The 21148-nt window shown below is 31.3% G+C and overlaps 1 protein-coding gene across 15 annotated transcripts in view; it reads right to left on the bottom strand.

Moving 5' to 3' along the window:
• Positions 1-20601, bottom strand: part of LOC139516922 (uncharacterized) — a 40557-nt gene extending 19956 nt beyond the window's left edge. For 3 of the 15 annotated variants that reach the window (XM_071307379.1, XM_071307375.1, XM_071307373.1), the window contains exons 1-3: positions 13858-14543; positions 7536-7576; positions 1320-1484 (exon numbers count right to left, since the gene is read on the bottom strand). In XM_071307379.1, the coding sequence (XP_071163480.1) occupies positions 1320-1484; positions 7536-7576; positions 13858-14065 (414 nt within the window). In that variant the 5' untranslated portion in view covers positions 14066-14543. Of the gene's footprint in view, positions 1-1319; positions 1485-7535; positions 7577-8416; positions 8698-9979; positions 10250-10901; positions 11078-13857; positions 14544-18458; positions 18573-20485 lie in introns of those variants that run through there. The other 12 variants (XM_071307377.1, XM_071307383.1, XM_071307386.1 and 9 more) reach the window with 8 other exon arrangements.
• Positions 20602-21148: the final 547 nt, after the last annotated feature.

The following is a 21148-nucleotide window of genomic DNA, read 5'->3' as shown; positions in this document are numbered from 1 at the left end:
GATATAAATAAAAGTACATACTTTCCATATAATTTTAATCTTTTAAACCAATGAACCAATGATGTTTCATGATCAGTTAGCTATGAAAAATTATGACCTAAAAAAACTGTTTCAGTATTTTTTTCTAATTTTCCGTTTAACATAGCTCAGGAAACCATTATGCCTTTGTTTGAGAGAAAATGGTCTATCTAAAACCACGATTTGAATATACAAATGGGCATTTCACTTTTACTTATCAATTCAATAAATATATTCATCAAGACTTTAGGGTTCCTTAAGTTAATCTCCCATTTCTTAACAAACAAATATAAATTAAAAAAAAAATGGATCATACATATTAAACCTGATTATGAGGTCATTATGAATTAATTGGTTTCTTTTCATAGCTTGCTTATCCTTTTACACTTAAAGAAAATCCTTCAACTGCTTAGTTTTCTAATCACTCAGTAATATTTGTCATTCAAAAGACTTTTCACCCTTGAAAAGATTGTTTTCATCCTTTGGTTGATCAATATAAAGGTTCATAAATAGTTCACAAAATTATCAATAAATCAAAATTCCTTTCTAAACCATTAAATATGTTATTAAAGCAATCATTTATACAATGGTTTCATTTGAATTATTTCCAGAGATAAGAGTGTAAACAGTCCTATCCCCTTACTCAAGAAAAGGAACATGAGGCAAAGTGAAAATAAAGAATTTTTTATTTAACAAATGTTTTAATATTTATAAGATATTTAAATGTGCGTCTCTGTATCTCTTTAAACTACAAGATCCATCACAGAAAGGTACACCATATAATGTGAAGTATCAAGCAAAGTACATGTGTATGAAGTTTAATATGGAAGCATTGTACCAATTCATTAAAGTGCTAAAAAGACCAAAAACTAAGAAATCGTTAAACTTTTCTATTTTATTTTGGTTCACTTTTCCCATGTTTAGTCTTTTTTTCATTGTAACAAGTGGAATATTTCATTTTATTATAAAACGGTACTGTTCATAAGGTAACTTTTTCTTTTACAATGTAATGCAGATTCTGAACGACAGCTTTCAAATGAAAAAAAAAGAGATTTCTTTAGGTATACTGATGGGTGATGAAATGGCTGGATATAAGCCAACACTTTCAAAGTTGCATTAGAATGGTCATAACAGTATTGTATTTCAAAAAGTAAACAGCATCAATGTAAACAAAATAAATGATTGCAATTGCTTTAACCTTTATCATCATGAACCTTCAAACTTTTCATAATCTGTCTTCTGCATTCTGATTCTGGTAATTATCTATAAATAAATTACACTTAATCCACTAAGAAACTTACTCTTAACAGATTGACAGCACCGGTTAAATCTTTCACCTCCAGTTCATGTTGGTCTCGTTCACTGGTCATTTGTTGTTGAAGTTTCTGATCCCCAAACTGTATCTTAGCAAGCTCCTCCATGGCGCTGGAGAACCCATGCTTCATTTCTTGTACCATTTCTTGGACCTGAAATACACAAATTGAGACTTCTATGGATAATGTATCTCTGTATGTTCTTGCATGGAAATGTAAACCTATGCATTATTTCAAGAAACTGATATATGAAAGGGAAAGGGGAGATAACCTGTATCTTTGCACTGTTCTCAATATAACAAGATAGACCTGGTTTCATTGTCTGCACTAATTCTGGAACCTGATATGTATTGGAGAAGAATATTGCATTTAAAATCATGCATTGCACTGGTTTGGTACATCTCAAGCATCTGCAATATTTAACATAGTGTTACAGTCTGCTCGTTAGCCACTAGTCTGATGCCTCAGACTAGTTAATATTGATTCAGACTAGTAAAAATTTTCAAAATTTAAATATAGGTATATAGGGAGAAATTTGGATATTAGTTTTGGGACTAGAAGATGAATAAGTTTTTGGCACAGACTGGTGTTAAAGCCTAACTGTAGTGGAGAGTTAGTTTGTACATCTGCCTTGTTTTGTATCTACATAAAAGTTAGGCCAAATATTATTTAGAAAGAGAAATACTGTATTAAAAGAAGGAAATATTCTTTTAAATAAAATTGAATTTAGTTATTCAAACAAAATAAAAAATAACTTGGAATACAAGTTAACCTTGCATGTTTATATAAATTTACTTTATGAGTGCTGGTATAGGATTGACACCCTTCCCCCTTTTTTACTTCTGCCACAATACTAATGAACCTTTTCAGTTGCATTTGATTTCTAAATATTAATTTCAAACCTGTTTGAAATCTACTGAAAAGTGAATATTATATTTTACTTTGTCAATTTTATTCAGTGTTGAAACAACAACTGTTGTAAAAGGTTACAAACACACCAAACTTGGAATGAACGGCTGTACAATAATTTAAGATCAATATGTTGACCGATCCTTCTTTTAATAGTATTGTTGGGTTGTTCTCCCACTAACACACATTGATACAACTTAGTTCTCTTTTTATTCATATAATAAAGTTTGAATAGCATGAGGTACAAATATATAAACTTATGATCAATAGAACATAAATTTCAAGGTCTTATAATTCTAGCATGTAAATTAAAATTTTGTAATAAGGTCACATTTACTTTTCAACATTAAAGAGGACAACAGTGTCAGAATTTAAATTTCCTCCCAATTAGTGACATTACCAAACTACTCATGTATTGGGTGATAGATGACTACTTATGATATATCTCAAGTATAATAGTCTATGCCTCTCTAACCAGCATGTCAAATTTTTATTTAAATTAGCTGGTCTTATATGTGGTAAAACTAGCTGGTCTATAGTGATTAAATCGCTTCAGGTCTATTGAACTAAGAAATTTCAAATTCCTTACATTAAAAAGAAGATTTAGCATAATTTATGATAACATTAATCAATATACAGTTGCTTTAATAGTCTAGTAACTTGGCATGTTTTTTATAAACACTGTTACATGTATGAGTCAATAACATTGAAGAATGTATTAGGAAAATATATTTCATAACCAAACCAAGCAACAAAAGCCTCTTTTTCTGTTACACACTCTTGGTGTTTTGGTAAGTGCCACATATATACCCATCAGTCTATGAAATAAATTGTGACTTTGTCATAGCAATAGATAACTTTTGAGTTTCCATCTAAAACTTTGGGTTTGTGAACAACATTCGTGCATTTAGGGTCACTTCCTTTCCATGTTGATCGAGTGGTTGAAAAAATATGATGCTATACTGTATTTGGCAAATTAAATTCTTGTATTTGCTATTCGACACTGCTGCCATTAAGGAATTGAGATCAAGTACCTACAGAACAAACATTATTTCTAGTTTAACTGTTTATCCTGCATAATGGCAATCATGCAGTAGCTTGATGAACTTTAATAGGGTAAGTATAACCTCAGACAGGCAACTCCCTCTATCTGTTATATGACCTCATAAAGGCTAGCATTTTAAATGAACTTTTCCGGTGAAGGACAGAACTCAAAAGTGGTCTATTGAATTAGCTTGGATATGGTACACATTCAGGTTGTTTCCTGGTCCAAACATTTTGTATTAATTCATCATAATACAAAATGTATGGACTGGAGAGAAAACTTGAATGTTGAATGATGAACATCTAAATTTTAATTTTAATAAAAAAATACTTCCATATTTAGAATGAAAAAGCGCAAAGAGATCTTAAAATTCAAGCCCATAAACAAAACCAACCAGCAAGGATATAGGATTGTCTAGACAATGCTTCACAAATAGGAAAAAAATTGAGACTTTTAAATTATATATATATATATGCATTGTGTTTACAATTGTTTATTGTTCTTTAATGGATCACTTATATATTTTGTTAACTTAAGAAGAGTCATTTTATGACCTTGAGCTTATATAATCAAAAGCAAAATTATGAACAAGTTTTACATAATTACCAGGGGTACAGTGATAAGTAACAGGAGTAAATCGTCTTTACATTTATTCAGGTTACTTGTAGACTTCAAATAAGTAGACTATCGAACGGTTCAGGGAGAAACATTATATAAGTTCAAAGAATGCCAAATCTGTCTCAATTTGAATAAAGATAGCCTTGCACTAGATGACCATAACTTATAATGGAAACAATTATACAACGCCTACAGACAAAGTGACAGCTAATTTTATAATTGTTTCGTTGGGTATTAAAATAACTATGCAGCGTGACTAATATATGATTAAATACTGGACTTATCAAGGTTATAAAGCCGAATTATGAAGAAAAGTATTATCCCAGAGTGTGACTATTGTACAAGTTATGTTCTCTTATTACTTCTTGATTAACTTTAATAACCCCTGTATTATTGGTAGATTATCAAATTTATTATTCTACACATGACCTAATCTTAAATCAGTCAAATATTTTACTAGTATTTACAATGTAGTATTTATAGTACTATTAATACTTTACTTGATTGACAGATGAATTTAATATTTCCATTAATTTTGTTTCTACAATCTTGGGTTGATTCTTACAGTTCAACTTGTTCAACTGTATGACTAAAATGTGAACATGGTTTATAATAAACATTGATCTTGAAAAAATCTTTCACACCATATAACAACCTCTCAGTTTTTTTTTTAAGATTTAATTGTGCTTTTGGGTTGCTGTTTCATTTAATTAATACTTCAAAACTCCATTTATTCCCAAAATTTTGCTGGAGATTTATAGAATATTGGTAGTTTTCCTAGAGTACTAAGAAGAAATAAACATTCATTAACTGACTTTTCCTACCACAAACCAGTAGACCCCATCTCAGGAATACCCTAACCACTTCTCTCTCTTTCAAACTGATGAAGCTAAGTTCAACATAATACCCTTAGATGTGCTAGGCTACAACAACAACAACAACAATACTTTATTTTAAGAGGGTTACACTCTAGTCCAAATTTTCTTAATTCATCACCAGACAATAAAATCATACAAACTAATAAAAAAAAAATAATCCCACCAGGTGGATCCAGTATAAAATTGCAACTGATTGATTTATGTTGATTTTGAAGGTAAAATCTAACCACAGAAATCTTCAGGAATCAGCAAAACCACAGAATGATTAAAAGTACTTTTGAAACATTTTTTCATTAGACAAGGGAAAACTTTATGCATATAAACAAAATAAAACGATAAATTGTAAATATGAGTTTACCTGCCATTTCTGTATGAGTCAACACTGCCGACAATTGTCAAATATGTAAATCTCAAAAATCTTTAATATTGTATGTTATTGATTACTAAAGTATTATTTTACTTTTCTTCATTACTGCACAATACCACCCCCACAATTTCATGAACTACATGTAACAGCTGCATCAAACAAAACAAGGCATGTTTGACCTACATCGTATTTGAATAATTTCACATTGTCAATATTTCATTACAATTCAAACTCTAAGACAGATCAAGGTTTATATATATATACACATTGGATGTAACTGTTCTGGTATAAACATCTGTTTACTTGCAGGTACTGTGAAGCTAAATAACTGTTTGTTTCTTATTATCGCAGTCAATATTACCACAAAGTATGAAACAACAGTTTGTAGACCATCAAATAATTACAGCTTATAAGGTGTTTTCAAACTTATAAACAGGACTGTATAATCTGATTTCTGGAAGTCACATATACAATATAAAGATTTTTTGGGGAGGTAGGTAACTGTTAGCACAGCGGAGGAAAAAAACCTTCATAACAGTGACTTACAGCAGCTACCAATCAATTTATCAGATTTCTTATGCATTTGAGTAAATAGTTGTTCTTTTTTTACTATGTAACTGGAAGTAGACTTGATGACAAGTTTGAGTCCAGTACATGTATTATATGATGTCCATTTTTAAGACTGATCAAATGCACATATGGATTTTACCATGTACTGATGAGGTGCTACAGGCATATAAAAGACCATGCATGGCCAATAAAACCTACGTTTAATGTCTCTCACAATGTACTTGAGACCCTCTACTATTTTAAAGGTAGTTTTTTTTTTATGTCACTGTGTTAACAATGGTTGCTTAATGTCCAGTGGCAAATATCTCATTTATATTCATGACTATCATAATCATGTTATAGTGGAACAAGGTTTAGCTCTCTAACAATTGCTGTTCAAACTTCTGTATTCCCTCTTTTAAATTTACAGTAATTTATTTTATTTTGCAGTAAATGTTTAACAACACTTAGTACAATTGGCTTAACCATGGCAGTCAGTATTATTTAAGTGGCGGAAGCTGTAATATCCCAAGGAGAGAACCACAAAACCTTCAATAATAAAACTGGCAATCAAGCTAGATCTGACTGAGCTTGTTAACTACAAAGATGTTCCCTGTTACTGTCATGTTTTTGCTGCAGATTGTAATTGATTAAGGATATTATTATATTAATTACTATGTAGGGTGAAATCCATCTTACGACCTCATTTATAAATTAGAGAAAAGTCTTTCCCATGTTAAAATCTAAAGAAACAAGCTTGTTCTTGTCAAACATATTTTCCCATATTAATATACATTATTAATGTCTTTATTGTCACCAAACATAAAGACTTGTAACACTTTAATATCATGGTAACTGTTTTATTTCCCAGATAAGACAGGAAATCAAGTTCCTGTTGTGGTCAAGTAAAAATGACCACAACATTCTGTCAAACAGAAATTTTTGAGAGCCGTGAGAGGTCCTTTCTATTATACTTCAGTGAATAAAGTAAAAACTATAACCGAGCTATATACGGTTGAAATAGGTATTTGACCCATTTACGGCAAGTGGTACACACTCTGCACAATATATAACCTTGCAACAACTCTTTAAGGGGGTAATAAGGTGACCTGCTGCTTCTATTGAAGATAAAATATAACCTCTTTCTTCCAGTGTAAAAACAAATTTTTAAATCCATGTAGATTTCATGGAAAATTTGAACTATATTTCATAAGTGACACATTTCGAAACTATATCAAACCGCTCAATATCACTTACTTGTTCAAATTAAATATATTCATAAGTTGATAAAAAAATCAAAATGTATTGGCCAGAAATCAGTTATCATCATTTATTATAACAAATTGACATACAATACTCTTATAGTATAAGGAAATAAAATGAGCTTTTCAAACAGAAAGAGAAAAGGCAATTTCTGTTTTGTAGCATTTATGTTTGCCTACACTTTACAAATATTGATTCAATTCTTCAATTTAACATTGAGCTTTGTATTTTAAATGAAATCAACACAACTAAAAATGTATGCCACATTGAGGGTCCCAAATTGAACAGTCATTTGCACATAACTGTTGGCTCACAACAGAAGCAGGATACCAGGAGAGTCCGAGACTATGAACTTATGAAGGTCTAGTCTCTGAGAGTCTAGTACAACTTTTGGTTATCTGTACACCTGTATTTGTATAGTAGTAAGGTTGATTGCAGGATAAATAGATATGACATGGTCGACCATGGTAAAGAACTTAAAATGAACTGAGAACAAAAATTGTGATAAACAATTTACTAAAAGTTTTACATGGGTAAGTATATGATATACAAATATGATGTTAATAAAAACTTACCAAAGCCAGCTGTTCTGCAAGTTCTCCCTGGTCCATATTGGCTAAAAAATAAAGATAAACCTCAATATCATATATTCATTATACACTAACTGGCAATTATAACTGACAACTTGACATTTTTATTGCTGCATGGCTAATTTCTGTGATATAAATTTAACAATCAGTATAAAATGCAAGAATAAAGGTCAACGATAAATGGATAAAATAATCAAAAATAATATACAGATCAAGTACAAGATATCTGATTTATAGAATGAATGTGTTCTGGTTTACTGGTTATGACATTTTTTTCATCTGATAGTCTATTTCACTTCCTATGTGTGATACATGTATTTCATATCATAAGTACTGGTACATTTTTGCTGTAGCATTTATTGCTGTTCAAGATTTATAACTACTTCTTCTTCATATTGTTATACCTAACCCAATACACACTTTTTATACAGTATGTCAAGAGCTTAGGTGAAGAAATAAATTTTAAATTCTAATTGCTTGTTTTTTTAATAATTTTGATGGTATGACTGGACATATTTAGAAAGAACTCTTTGACCATCTTTACTAGATTTGTAAATCCCAAAATATTGTACAAATTTTAGTAAAATCAAAAGAAATAACTATATTTTTAGCAAAATTTAAGAATGTCTTTCAAGATTTACAAAACAACAATTCAATGCAAAAGCTGTATGTGTGATGCAGTACAAACTTAATGAGGTGAAAAGCAAATTTTCAAGTCATGAAATACAAACACTACACTTATAGTCCTGGACATATATAGCACCGAAAATGGATTTAAATTTTCATACATTTCACTTGACATTTTATCAAATTCTATCAATAAATATTCACATTATACACATGTATATAGATATATAAAAACTTACTGTAGTGGCAGAAATAATATCCCTTGAATTTCAATCTTTATCAAGAAGTATAACATGACATTTTTATTTTTTATAGATTTAAATTCCACTATGATTTAATATCTACTTTGTGTCACAGTTTATCTTACATTTTATCTATATCAATGTTTACACATATAAATTGCAAACATATATTCCATTGATCTGTTTATTCTAATTTTTTGTTCCACAGACTAAAGTTGAAATCACCATTAGAAATGCATGATAAACTAAATCTCTGTCATTCAAGTGGATTAGAAAAACTGAGATTACTCATATATGTTGTAAACAGTTGTGTAAGTTAGTTAGGAATGTGACGTGTGTTAAGATGTACATATGAATGGATTTTAAATGCCGTGTAATCAATTTTCATGCAAATTCAATATAGAAAAGCAAATATTAATACTGAATTCATTTATTGTTTGTTTAAAGTTTCAAAATGCTGGCAAATTTTAAATAGCGTTTGTCTTTTGTTAAAAGAAGACAAAATTTGAAATGTCAATATTTTAAAGAACAAAAAACTTCCCAATATATAACAATATCTTACTTTATAATGACTTTCTTTCAATTTTAAAATTTCCCATTCTTGAACATCTGTCATTTGAAATATCTGTGCAGATCCAATATAAACTCTGATAATAACTATTTTACGTATTGAATTATTATTTTAAAGGGTACCTACCTTTATATGAAACACAAGGCTCGGAATGATTTTAGAAATGTGTAATATATACTGATAGATTGACAGACTTTCCCAGCTTTTTACATCTCCCCTTTAATAACTTCCATAAATTTTTAATGGATAATATAAACCAAAATGAAAAGAAGAATCTTGTGAACATAAGTTTAAATCAATATTAGAGTTTGATACCTATTGTGTTATGTAAACAAATTTCCTGGTTAGAATATGTATGTGAAGTATTTAATAAATAAAACAATTGCTTTCAATAATATGGCTCATAAAATACTTTAAAACCATCATAAATTTCATATTATTCAACAAAAACAGTTCAAGTGACATCTTCAATGTTTTTATATCAGACAACTTAACCTGAGGATCAAATTAATAAAATCATTGATTTGTCATAACGAAAGTCCTATTTATATCAATTTCAAATTTCTCCATTTTATATTTTATCATCGAATTCACTTTACTGGTGATGTTTTAATTACTATAAGTCCAGAAATTATTGCATGGTTTGCAATGTGAATAACGCTGCTTACAGATGCGCAGGTTTTTCTGAAATTGCAATTACTTATAAATCTTGCATTTCTTCAAAAATCACAATAATTAGCCTAGAACTACCAACCATGAAGAGATATTGGATTAGTTTTTCTAACTTTTTTTTGCAGCACAGTATGAAAAGAATATTGAAGTAGAACTAATCTTCCATTTATTCCTTTTCCTTTACTTTCATCTTTACAAAAATGATGAGAAGAGTGATGATAAATGATAACAAGACAGCTCCTAGTATCTAATTATAACATAATTACTTGGTCCTCATTAGATATACTCAACTGACAAATATCCCATCAACAACTTACAAATAAGATCACTCAAACTGTCTTCATCTGAAAGATCCATCCTTGTAATGAATATTTGCCAAGTCCCGATTTTTATAACACTTCAACCACCATCAAAGACAGAAAATATTATTTATATCCCACAAATATTCGGTCAAATAGATGTTCTGATGCGATATAAGTTATGTTAATTCTCAAATCCTAAAAAAGCAGGAAGAGTATGTGTAAAGTCCCTGTTTTGTTGTAATTCATCATACTACTACATACTATAAGGGATGACTGTGTATTATTAACAGATGAAACCTTTGACTATATAATTATTGACTGACCTAATTTAGCTAATTTCTATTGTAACATACAACAGATGACTATACATGTCCTTTGGATTTCTTCTAATTAAACCAGATTAAAATCCCACATCGAAAACATTTCTAAACAGTATTTTATATTTTAATCCTTATTTTGAAACAAGTTTTTATGTGTACACTTTATACCATTATTACTCATACATTTGGCAAAGACAAGTTTTAATGCAAATTTGGAAGATTTTTTACATTGACTTCTCTGTCTCTAGGCCGAAGGATTAACTGGATTTAGAATAGATGATATATGGTGCTTGATAAATGTATGAGACTGTAATGTTATAAGATACCAAAAAATACATGTAGCAGATCAAAGGATTATCAACTTTACTTCTTTCAGCAAAAGGCTTAACTGGCAAATTAGTCCAAAAACTTAATTTATCTTTTGATAAACTTGTGTCTGGTGTACAAAATTATAAGTTTGGTGTCTATTGTTTTTGTAGTACTTTTGCCAATAACATATAATTGTATATTTACACTTAAAATGCAAATGCAAAATATTAATTTTCTTAGATAGACACTTTTGTGAAGGAATTTCTTTACTATAAGTATAAAAGAAGTGAAAAAGAAGAAAAACTTACATGTGTTTTAGAAACTTGTAAACATGTGAATCCCAGACATACACTTAACACTTGATACTACAGATATAAAAGTCTGGTGATTTAAACAAAATATTTCATGCATTTCCTCCCAAAATACCAGTACGAAAAAAAACCCACTGCAAAATGTACCTTCTAATAGAATGTCATTGAAATAAACCAATCAATTAGACTAACTAATATGACCTTGTAAAAGGATAACTTCATTGCCTACGGCAAAGAGGATCAACTAAAAAAAACATTCAATTAATAAGTCCAAAGTAGATCACAAACTTAAGATGTTAGATATTGACACAATACAATTTTTGTTTGATTATCTTGTATCAATAACAAATTTATTGTCCATGTTTATCACTTAAGGTCATTGAAAAAGATAAGAACTTTGTACATCTTTAGTGTATAAAGATCATAAAAAAATACGATACCTCAACAATAATGCATGATAAAAATACCTATTACACATAAAATTGTTTCTCATAGTTTTTACATGCAGACAGAAAGTTACATGTAAAAGAATGTTCACCAATTATTAGATTAAAGCATCATTTGTTTTTGCCATTTCTACAAAAATCTAATTTTCACATCTGTTAATATAATGTAATTACGTCAGACGTGCAGTTATGTAATATTTAACTTTGAAAGAGCCATGACTAATAACATTCAACTGTAACAAAACAGTTTCAATTTCAGTAAGTTGTGCCAAGGCCCATGTAAATACATAATATTTTGACACCAACCATCTTGTTTCAATTTTGTTATTTAAAAAACATGATTTAATGCCATTTTACATTTATCAACAATTATTTTATCAATTCAATTGATGTGAAAACCTTTTCTAACTGTTCCATCATAGGATACCTTGGCGGATGGCCATTTATATAAGAATCTGTTTGAATCGTTTCCTAACATAGAGCTGTTTACATCAAAATGTTTAAAGTTGTAAATGCTTCTTTTTATTATTTTATTGGGGTGTAAAAGTGCTGACCAAAGCACATTTTGTATTCTGAGTTTCATATATAAAATGTGTGCACGGTCAAAGTTTTTGCAACTTTATAAAGTTATCAAAAGAAGCATTCAAATCTTGACACCATATACCTACTGTTTTAATAAGATTTTGCCATGAGAGTCTTTAAGCAGGAACCAAGGGTCAATTATCATGGAAATTCAAAGTAAATTATATAGGTTTTGCAAGTAAAGAGCATGTTAATACCTCTGTTTGCTTTTTACTTGCAAAACCTATCATTTACATGATGATAGAAATATAGATTTGGTTTATATTTTCAACATCTCCTTAGTGAGAGTTGTTTCAATTTTCATTGACACCAGAAAGAGCAAATTCATACATGAGTAATGCATAACGTGATGGTACCCAAATTGCACCTATTTTGACAGTTTTTTTAACTACGTTTTTTTATGATCAAGACAACAATTTCCATATAGTGTTTATTTTGTAGCCCTATCCTTCTTAATTATATAGGTACACCAATTTGATTTTCAATCCATATGGAATCATAGAAAAATTGGTCTGAACTAACCTCCAAACTATCAATGATTCTGAAATGAGGAGTACCCAAATTGCATCCATGCTTAAATTCACATCATCAAAAAACGAGTAACAGAGCTTTTGTTTATTTTTTTCAAATATTTTGAACAATTGGATATTTGTCCATGCTTACTCTTCATTATTTAAGAAATGAATACTTGTATCATAATGTATCTGCTAATTTTAAAAAGATGACGTTTTGATGAAGTCACATGGGGACGTTATGGTACATTTCGCTTTTTCAGTGAACACTTCATCTGTTGATAAATACTGTGAACGTTATGCGTATATATCTAAATATTTTTACCTATGTTGAAAGACGTGCATAGTATCAAATCATAAAAATACAAATTGTTTTGTCTCTAGGAAATCTTGTAAGATTCCCGCTGCTATTTTTGCTAAATAGGTGCAATTTGGGTACTCGGTGCAATCTGGCCATGGGTACCGTTACCTTAGCTTTTTTAAATTTGTTCAAAACTACATAATATTTTGGTATTTTAAAAATAGTGATTTTTCGTTTTGGTATAAAAAAATTGTGACTGAAAAGTCATTAAACAAGAGAAACTTAAACACTTATATGAATATCACTGTTTTGTCTGATAAAAGTTGGCAAAGGGAAAGAACTTGTGTTTGAAGTATAATTAGCAAATATTCTTTAGGGATATATATATATGTTAACACTTCAATCTGACATTCCATGTGATGTTTAGGTTTGCCCTTGTATATGTATACATTGTATATATACTTAAACAAGATGATGATGATGTGCCTGAACTGCATGGACAAAATGCCTGAAGGAAACCATAAGACCATTTTCAATAACAATAGATGAGCCAGATTTCATCCTTAGTAGAAGCAATCAAGAAAAGAGCGCTATGGGAGATGATTTGATAATACAAATTCAATGTAATGATTACAATTTGGCTGTATAATCTGATACATATTATCTGTTCAGTTCAATTTCCAATCCAGATTGATACATTGTACATGCCTTTCTTACTGAAAGAAAACTATTGAACCAAGCCTACTTTGAATAGGAGTAACAAGAATGTGTCCCCAGTACACGGATGCCCCACTCGCACTATCATTTTCTATGTTCAGTGGACCGTGAAATTGGGGTCAGAACTCTAATTTGACATTAAAATTAGAAAGATCATATAATAAGGAACATATATACTAAGTTTCAAGTTGATTGGACTTCAACTTCATCAAAAACTACCTCGACCAAAAACTTTAACCTTAAGCGGGACGAACGAACGGACGAACGGACGGACGAACGAACGAACGAACGAACGAACGAACGGAGCCACAGACCAGAAAACATAATGCCCCTCTACTATCGTAGGTGGGGCATAAAAATGTTTTCTAGTATGAAGAATTCATAATTTCATTTACCTGTACTTTTCATGGAACAGAAACTAGTATCTGCCAATTGGAAACTTTCATCCATGTCTTCCAGCTCTACCTGACAACCAAAGTCTTCTGTGTCAGGGTCGCTGTTTGGCCCAGTCTGACATTTACAAGTTCTCTTTGCATCTGGAGCTCTGAAAATACACCATATTTCTGTAGAACCACTTCTTTCATGAATCCCCTTTACACCCATTTCTGTAGTTTTGACAGTCAATTAAATTCAAATGTAGAAGTCTTTTCTAGAATCAAGCTAGCACACATTTTTTGTAATAGTTCAGTGGTTGATTAAACTAGTTGTCATATTTTAATGTTACTGTTTAATTATTTTCCAACATTTAGATGCTTGCTATAATGGTTGTCAATATTTTGGCTATACATGTTGAGTCTTTTCTTGACATTACACAAGTTCTTCTTTTAATCTTATTAACACCATTTCAAATTTTCCAATAATATGAATATCTATTCCATTGAAATAACTATAAGTTGTAATATCACATTTCCTTAATAGAAAACCAGATATTAGTTCATGTATTGCAAGGTGTATAATGTCTTCCAGTTTCTTTGGTTTCTTATGATTTCTAATAATATAGCATATTAGATCATCATTGGACCAAAGCCAGGGTGTGAGAGTATTTATTGGCTTTCTTTTGCTTAATACAAACAATCTTGCCAATCTGTAGAACTTCTCCCAGATTTTATTATCATTAAATAGCTGCACATGATTACAGCTATTCTTTATATTTCTCCTCATTATATCAATGTACATTTAATAGCAAACACCAGTTTCATACAATACACTGTATCAACTTATTTTGTTCTAAAGATTTAAATTTTTAAATTTTTGCAATTTTATTGAAGGCTAAAAAAAATACATGAGTTCCTCATAATGTTTTATTAATATGTAATTCTGACCCCCCTCCCCATTCACACATTCCTACTGACAAACACAATAAAATAGTATGTTTAACAATAATGATTAAGGCCTGATTTCTAATATCATTTTGAAAAGACATTCACCACTCTAGAACCATTTCAGCAACAGTTTGTTTATCATGTACATTCTCAATAAGTTTGACTTTGTATATCATATTATTTACTAATTAAGCTTAGAAGTTATAAATGTTTCCCACAAAAGTTTGATAGCAATTTCCCATTTCAGAATCTGATTTAAAAAAGTTATTTGGGGAGATATCCTATGGAAATTGATAATAAACTCTATAGATACAATTATTAATAATTACTGGGGGGAAAATAATAACTGGAAAACAAGAAAAACTTCCTGCAAACTTCATAAACTCATATAAATATAAGTATTCATTTTATACCGAAAATGTAAAATCCATAATTGATAATTGTGATTTGTCATCTTTGTGGGATAACCAAAATAACCAAATCACCAAGTCATGTATACAGAAAACTGGAAATTTCAACGTTTGAAGCATTAAAATGGCCAAAACATGTATAACTTGTGTACATGTAGGTTCAAAACAGGACAAAGTGTAAATTGCCTATTTCAACTGTTAGAAGGCAAAATATTGCAAGCGAAAATGGAAATGTTTACTTTGTTACCCTAGAGACATTTGAGATGAATTCCATATTTTTACATGTTCTGTATGTAACGATGACTGTTACATTATTGCTAAGTATAAAATATAGAAACCTACCAAAATCACTTCAAAAATCTATCTTTGAGTAAATTTATTAGGTAAATAATATGCATGTACATGTAGCTGCATTTTGTATATAGGTTCTCCTGGATAACCATACATATGTATATTGTTTTCTTTCACTGTAACTTCTGAAATTGGCTTGGACTTACTTTAATATGTCTGTACAAATGCTTTATGTATCAATATAAATTGTGTGTATCTCTATACCAATGCAATATGGTCCGAGACCACAATTGTCGTTCCTTGATTTTTGTTGTCCTTGAATATAGTCCCTAGTGTTGACAGTGGGTTCACTTGCCATTAATTTGTATACCCCTTCCAAATTTATTTCTCCATGTTTAATGCCTGAAATTGCAAGTCAGGGGGGGGGGGGTGAGATTACACTGTAAAAAAATTTGGGTCCAGAATTTTAAAGGAAAGTAGTGATTTGGTCCAGGTGAAAAAGGTTAAAAATTAGTACTTCGGAAGCTGTCAAAAGATTTCAAGATGCCCTAAACATAAAATTGTCCTAAAAGAAATGCACTACGAAATAGTTGTGGTCTCTGAACCATAGCTATATTGTTTAGAAATAAATATATATGTTTAATTGATCTTTACTGATTGTTTACTCATTTTCAATTTGATTGACAATTTTGAAAGGGGATTTTTTTAGTTCTTATAGGTCAAACTGATTATCAAGTAGCTTATAAGCTATAAAGGTGCTGTGGAAATATTGGATCAATCAGTTCCTATACATTGTACATTATTCATCATTAGAAATAACAATGACATACTTAACAAAAGTTTTTTTTTAAATATTGATTTAATTATTAGGGCATATCACGTTTCCGCAATTTTAGCAAAAATCCAGTTTTACATGTACATTAAAATTGAAAATGCGGAAACGTAAATAACCAATAAATCAATGTAAAAACAATGCGGACTAATTTTGAATCATTTATTGTAACAAAAAGATGCAGCTAGTTATGCCCTTTACTGTCAAGCGTCAAACCATTTTTCGGCTACCGTAAGCGTCAAATTGATAAAAAATTTACCGTGAATTGTCAAAATATCCTTATCGTTATTCGTCAGAGGTCTCAAATAATTATTGTTCCCGTCATTTTTGGGAAAAAACTAACATGATTCGTCAAATTCATTCGATTTTTTTATGGTCTACAAGAAAGTGCATATTTTATCGTCATGCACCAAAAATTACCATTAACCCTTTAGCCCCCAATCCCACCTGTAGGCGTGATTGCGACAACCATTATTTGATGGCCCGTATGACCCTCCATACTTTTTTTGAACTGCCCCGGCTGAACTGTCATGATAGCAGGAACTTCAACCAAGCAATTCATGGTTCATAAACTCTTCTCAGATGTCTGTTCATGAAAATATGGCACTTTGAAAACCGTTTAAGAGTTCAAAATCGGAAAAACGTGAAAAGTAGCCAAAATCAGGTGGGGGTGGGCATCTTCTGATGGTCACGCGCGCACTACGTAACTGGAAAATACTGTAGGTATAAACTATTATCATAAATGCATGCATAGGTGGTTCAGGAACACAACGAGGTATAATTAATATGGCCAATAGGAATCTAGTCTGTAAAATCTAGGTCACCGTTTTGCCAAAAATCAGTAAAAACGGACATTTAGGCAGACCTTAGTTGACAATAATAATTCCCCAGCAAGACACTCAAGTCCCACATACTCCCAGTTAGCATGAATGGACTGCTGTAACTATAGGGTAAAACCCTAATGACAAAGAAACAGTGTTGTCAATGTTCACCTCTCAAGGTCATTTTAAAATCGGAAAATAGACGGAAAAGTACCATTTTTCAGTGGGGGTGGGTTCAAACCCACGAAAAAATATTCCACCTCCCACCCCATCCCCCACCCATTTAATAGATGATTTACAGCTGAGCATCAAGAGTCTGCTAATTTGCATATAATTTGCATATGATTGCAAATTTTCGAAAATGCCTGATTTTCCAGAAATCTCTTGGGGGCGAATGAGTTAACATCATTTGGCAAGAATTTTCACCGTTATTCGTCATGAAGGTCCATTACCACCCTCTAAGATTGGTAATTTAAACTAATTTTGCATATATATGTACTACAATAATAAGACATCTGGCAAGGTTATTTTTCTGCTAAGGAAGGCGTCTCTTGCCAGACGTCATAAATATTTGGACTTGTATATGTACATACCCCTCCCCAACACTAATCAGTGGGTCTCATTGGGGTCTAAGCGTGACGCGGGATTGCCGATTTTTTGTAAGCGTGACACGTGAAAGTCAAATTATTGTGGCGTGAAAACGGGAAATGAGGTCTTGCGGGACCCGGGAAATGACAAAAAAATGAGAATTGCTTACGTACATAGTGTAAGCGGGATACGGGAATCTGACAAAACAGTAAGCGGGATCCGGGATCGGAACCCCCCAATGAGACCCCCTAATCAGAACTGTAATTGGTTCCTCAAAAAATTTTGTCATGCAAGTGAAAATATCCACATTGTAACAAAAATATGTACTCTTTCTTAAATTTATCTTTACCCCCACGTTTTTTTTTTAAGGGAAAAGGGGGGGGGGGGGGGGGGGGGGTAGCAGAAAAGTGACTGCCCTTATTTTTGTGGTAACCTGAAAAATGACTCACAGGGGCTTGTTACAATTGCCGGGTGTTTTTTTTAGGGATTCGTATGGATAGTAAACCCGGCAATTGTAACAAGCCCCTGTGAATGACTACCAATCTATCACGTCCTACGGGAATCTTTGAACTACATTGAAGTATATGTAATATTTTTGACAACATTGTGATTTTTGTCTGAGACAATAATATGATATTGATAACATAAACAAAACCATGTGGTTTACTAGATGAACAAAGTAAAAGTATTATCTTGTTTTGACAGTATTATTTAAAATCGCAAATTTCTTACCATTTATAAGGCAAATTGTTAACTTTTTGTAGAATATGAAAACTTTAAACTTCTTTATTCTCGAATGACACGAGACTTGGAAGTTGTTGACACTATAGTTCATTTCTGATAACTAATGTAAACATTTTTTTACCACGTGATTTAAAATTGCTATGATAAAGTGTTGCTTTTCTTTCGCTGTATACATCAAATCATTTACCGATTACCGAGATAGATTTTTAATAGAAGAGAAAAACGAAATACTGTAGTATTAAATTATAATTTTAAAGAATAATGGTTATTTCCCGGCAAAAATCATTGAAATAAAAATGCCTCACCCCCAAAAAGAAATCTGTAGAATTTAAGAATTTAGAAATGAAAGTCCCCCATCTAAACCCTCACTCATAGTTTGAAAGTTTTGTACACAAACATCTCAGATAAATAAAAGACAGATAAGACATATCCTGCACACAAAGCATATAAATTATATCAGCATGCGACTATAATACTGTATAAAAAAGGAGTGGCATGATATCGATTGCAAACTTTGAGACAACTCTCCGCAAGAGACAAAATGACACAGAAATAAACCACTATAGGTCACCGTACGGCCTTCAACAATGGACAAAGCCCAAACCACATAGTCAGCTATAAAAGGCCCCGAAATGATAAATGTAATACAATTCATACGAGAAAAATAACTAGTCTATCATTTACTCAAGTTAGAAACAAACATATTATAGTTTACTTACTTTAAAAGTGACAGCCGCTATAATACTGTTAAAGGTTATAAACTGAAGTAAAATCACATACTGATAGTATTAAACCCATAGGCGGATCCAGGGGGGGGGGAACCCCCCCCCCCTTTCGTTGGAAAAATTTGGTTGATTATAAGTATAGGGAATCCGGCATTGAAGCATGACTGACCCCCCCCCCCTTTTAGGTCAGTCAGCGGGCCCCCCTTAGGAAAAGTTCTGGATCCGCAACTGAAACCTATGTCTCTATGCCTTCGGTCCTCTGAGTGATATTGTTTTCTCGGGTTACTGATACAGCATGTGAGACAGATTTTATCATGTATTATTCATTATGACCCAGGTAAGGGTTGGGGTTTTTTTTTTTGGGGGGGGGGGTGCGAACATGTTGTCACATTCTGCTGTCCCAAGTCAGGAGCCTGTTATTTTATAGTGGTTGTCGTGTGTAACTGTATTTCATATTTGTTTTTATTTTATTGTTTTGTGCCTAAATCAGGACGTTATAGTTTTCTCGATTGTGTTGTTTTACAATTGTATTTTCTTGGCCTTTTAAAGCTTGTTATGAGGTATTACGGGGCGCCGAATGGGACTCTTGTGGGTTTGTACTCGAAATTCAATTTTGTACGGACAAAAGTGAGTTTTGTTTAACAAAAATGAGTTCAGTTTAACAAAATTTGTAGCATACTACAAAGATCTACAAATTTAAAATTTTGTCATACAAAATTATCTTTCAGTGGACAAAAGTTACTTTTGTCATGACAAAATTCATTTTTGTAACACAGACTTTACTTTTGTTACCTAATTTGAAAATTGGGCGACAAAAGTCAATTTTGTATGCAAATTTGTTTAGTTTGGATTCTGTGAACTAATTTGCATACAAAATCGACTTTTGTGAGACAAAATTGACAAATTTGAATTTTGTCTCACAAAAGTGAATTTTGTCTCAACATCCGGTTGACCTCTCCGGTTAGAACAATGTGAAACGAAAGTAAAGTTTTTGACAATGTCATTTTGCACAAATAAAAAGTATAAGGCAGATATGAGCATGCTGATGTGCTACGGGGCACCGAATGGGACTTTTGTGGTTTTGTACAAAATTCAATTCTGTCATAACAAAATCATTTTTGTCTTACAAAACTATGTGATACAGACTTGTTTTATGAGAACTTCAATTTTGTGATGACAAAATTCATTTTTGTATTTAAATATAAACTTATTTGCATACAAAATTGACTTTTGTTACCTGATATGGAAATTAAAACGATGATACAAATGTTAAATATTCACAATACTCACATTTATGCAATTGTTGAATTCCGTTTGTTAAAATGTGAACTACCTTTGTTAGAAAACAGGTATAGAAATTATAAGTGAATTCAAATCAGTTATATAAATTCAACCGGAATTTACAATCAGTATTTGACGTTCCCCGCGTAATCCTCCAGTTGAGTTGTACAGTCAGAGGTCAATAGCATAGGAACTCGGTAAGCGGTACCATTTAGATATCTTTTTTTAATCATTTCGACAAAATATGAAACCTTTTTAGCAAACTAGTGACAGGTTAACTCAGCGGCTCCTAATCAATGTGTAAAAAATTAGTGCCGACAGGCTGAAATGTCCCGCCTTCTTTACTAACCATTGGTTTTATGTTGATAGTTTATATAAACAAGACTTTACTACAACTATCATAAACTTAACGTTATCAATATCAACGAAAATGAGGTCAAGGTCAGATAAATTAAACTGGAAATACATGTACACCTCATAACCATTCCTTACACCAAATATGCATTAAATATGGTTGACATATTGAACATCTAAGAAATAAACTTATACAGGGAAATTTAACATTGTTTAATGAACCATAAACATCAGGTCAATGTCAAGTGATCCCTGCCAGACAGACATGTACATGCACACCTTACAATCATTACATGCTTTAGATATAGTTGATGATTT

This window comes from Mytilus edulis, chromosome 3, assembly GCF_963676685.1.
Source record: "Mytilus edulis chromosome 3, xbMytEdul2.2, whole genome shotgun sequence".
In the NCBI taxonomy this organism is placed as follows: Eukaryota; Metazoa; Mollusca; class Bivalvia; order Mytilida; family Mytilidae; genus Mytilus; species Mytilus edulis.
The sequence above is the reverse complement of the archived record's forward strand: the minus strand, read 5'-3'. Positions and strand labels throughout refer to the sequence as shown.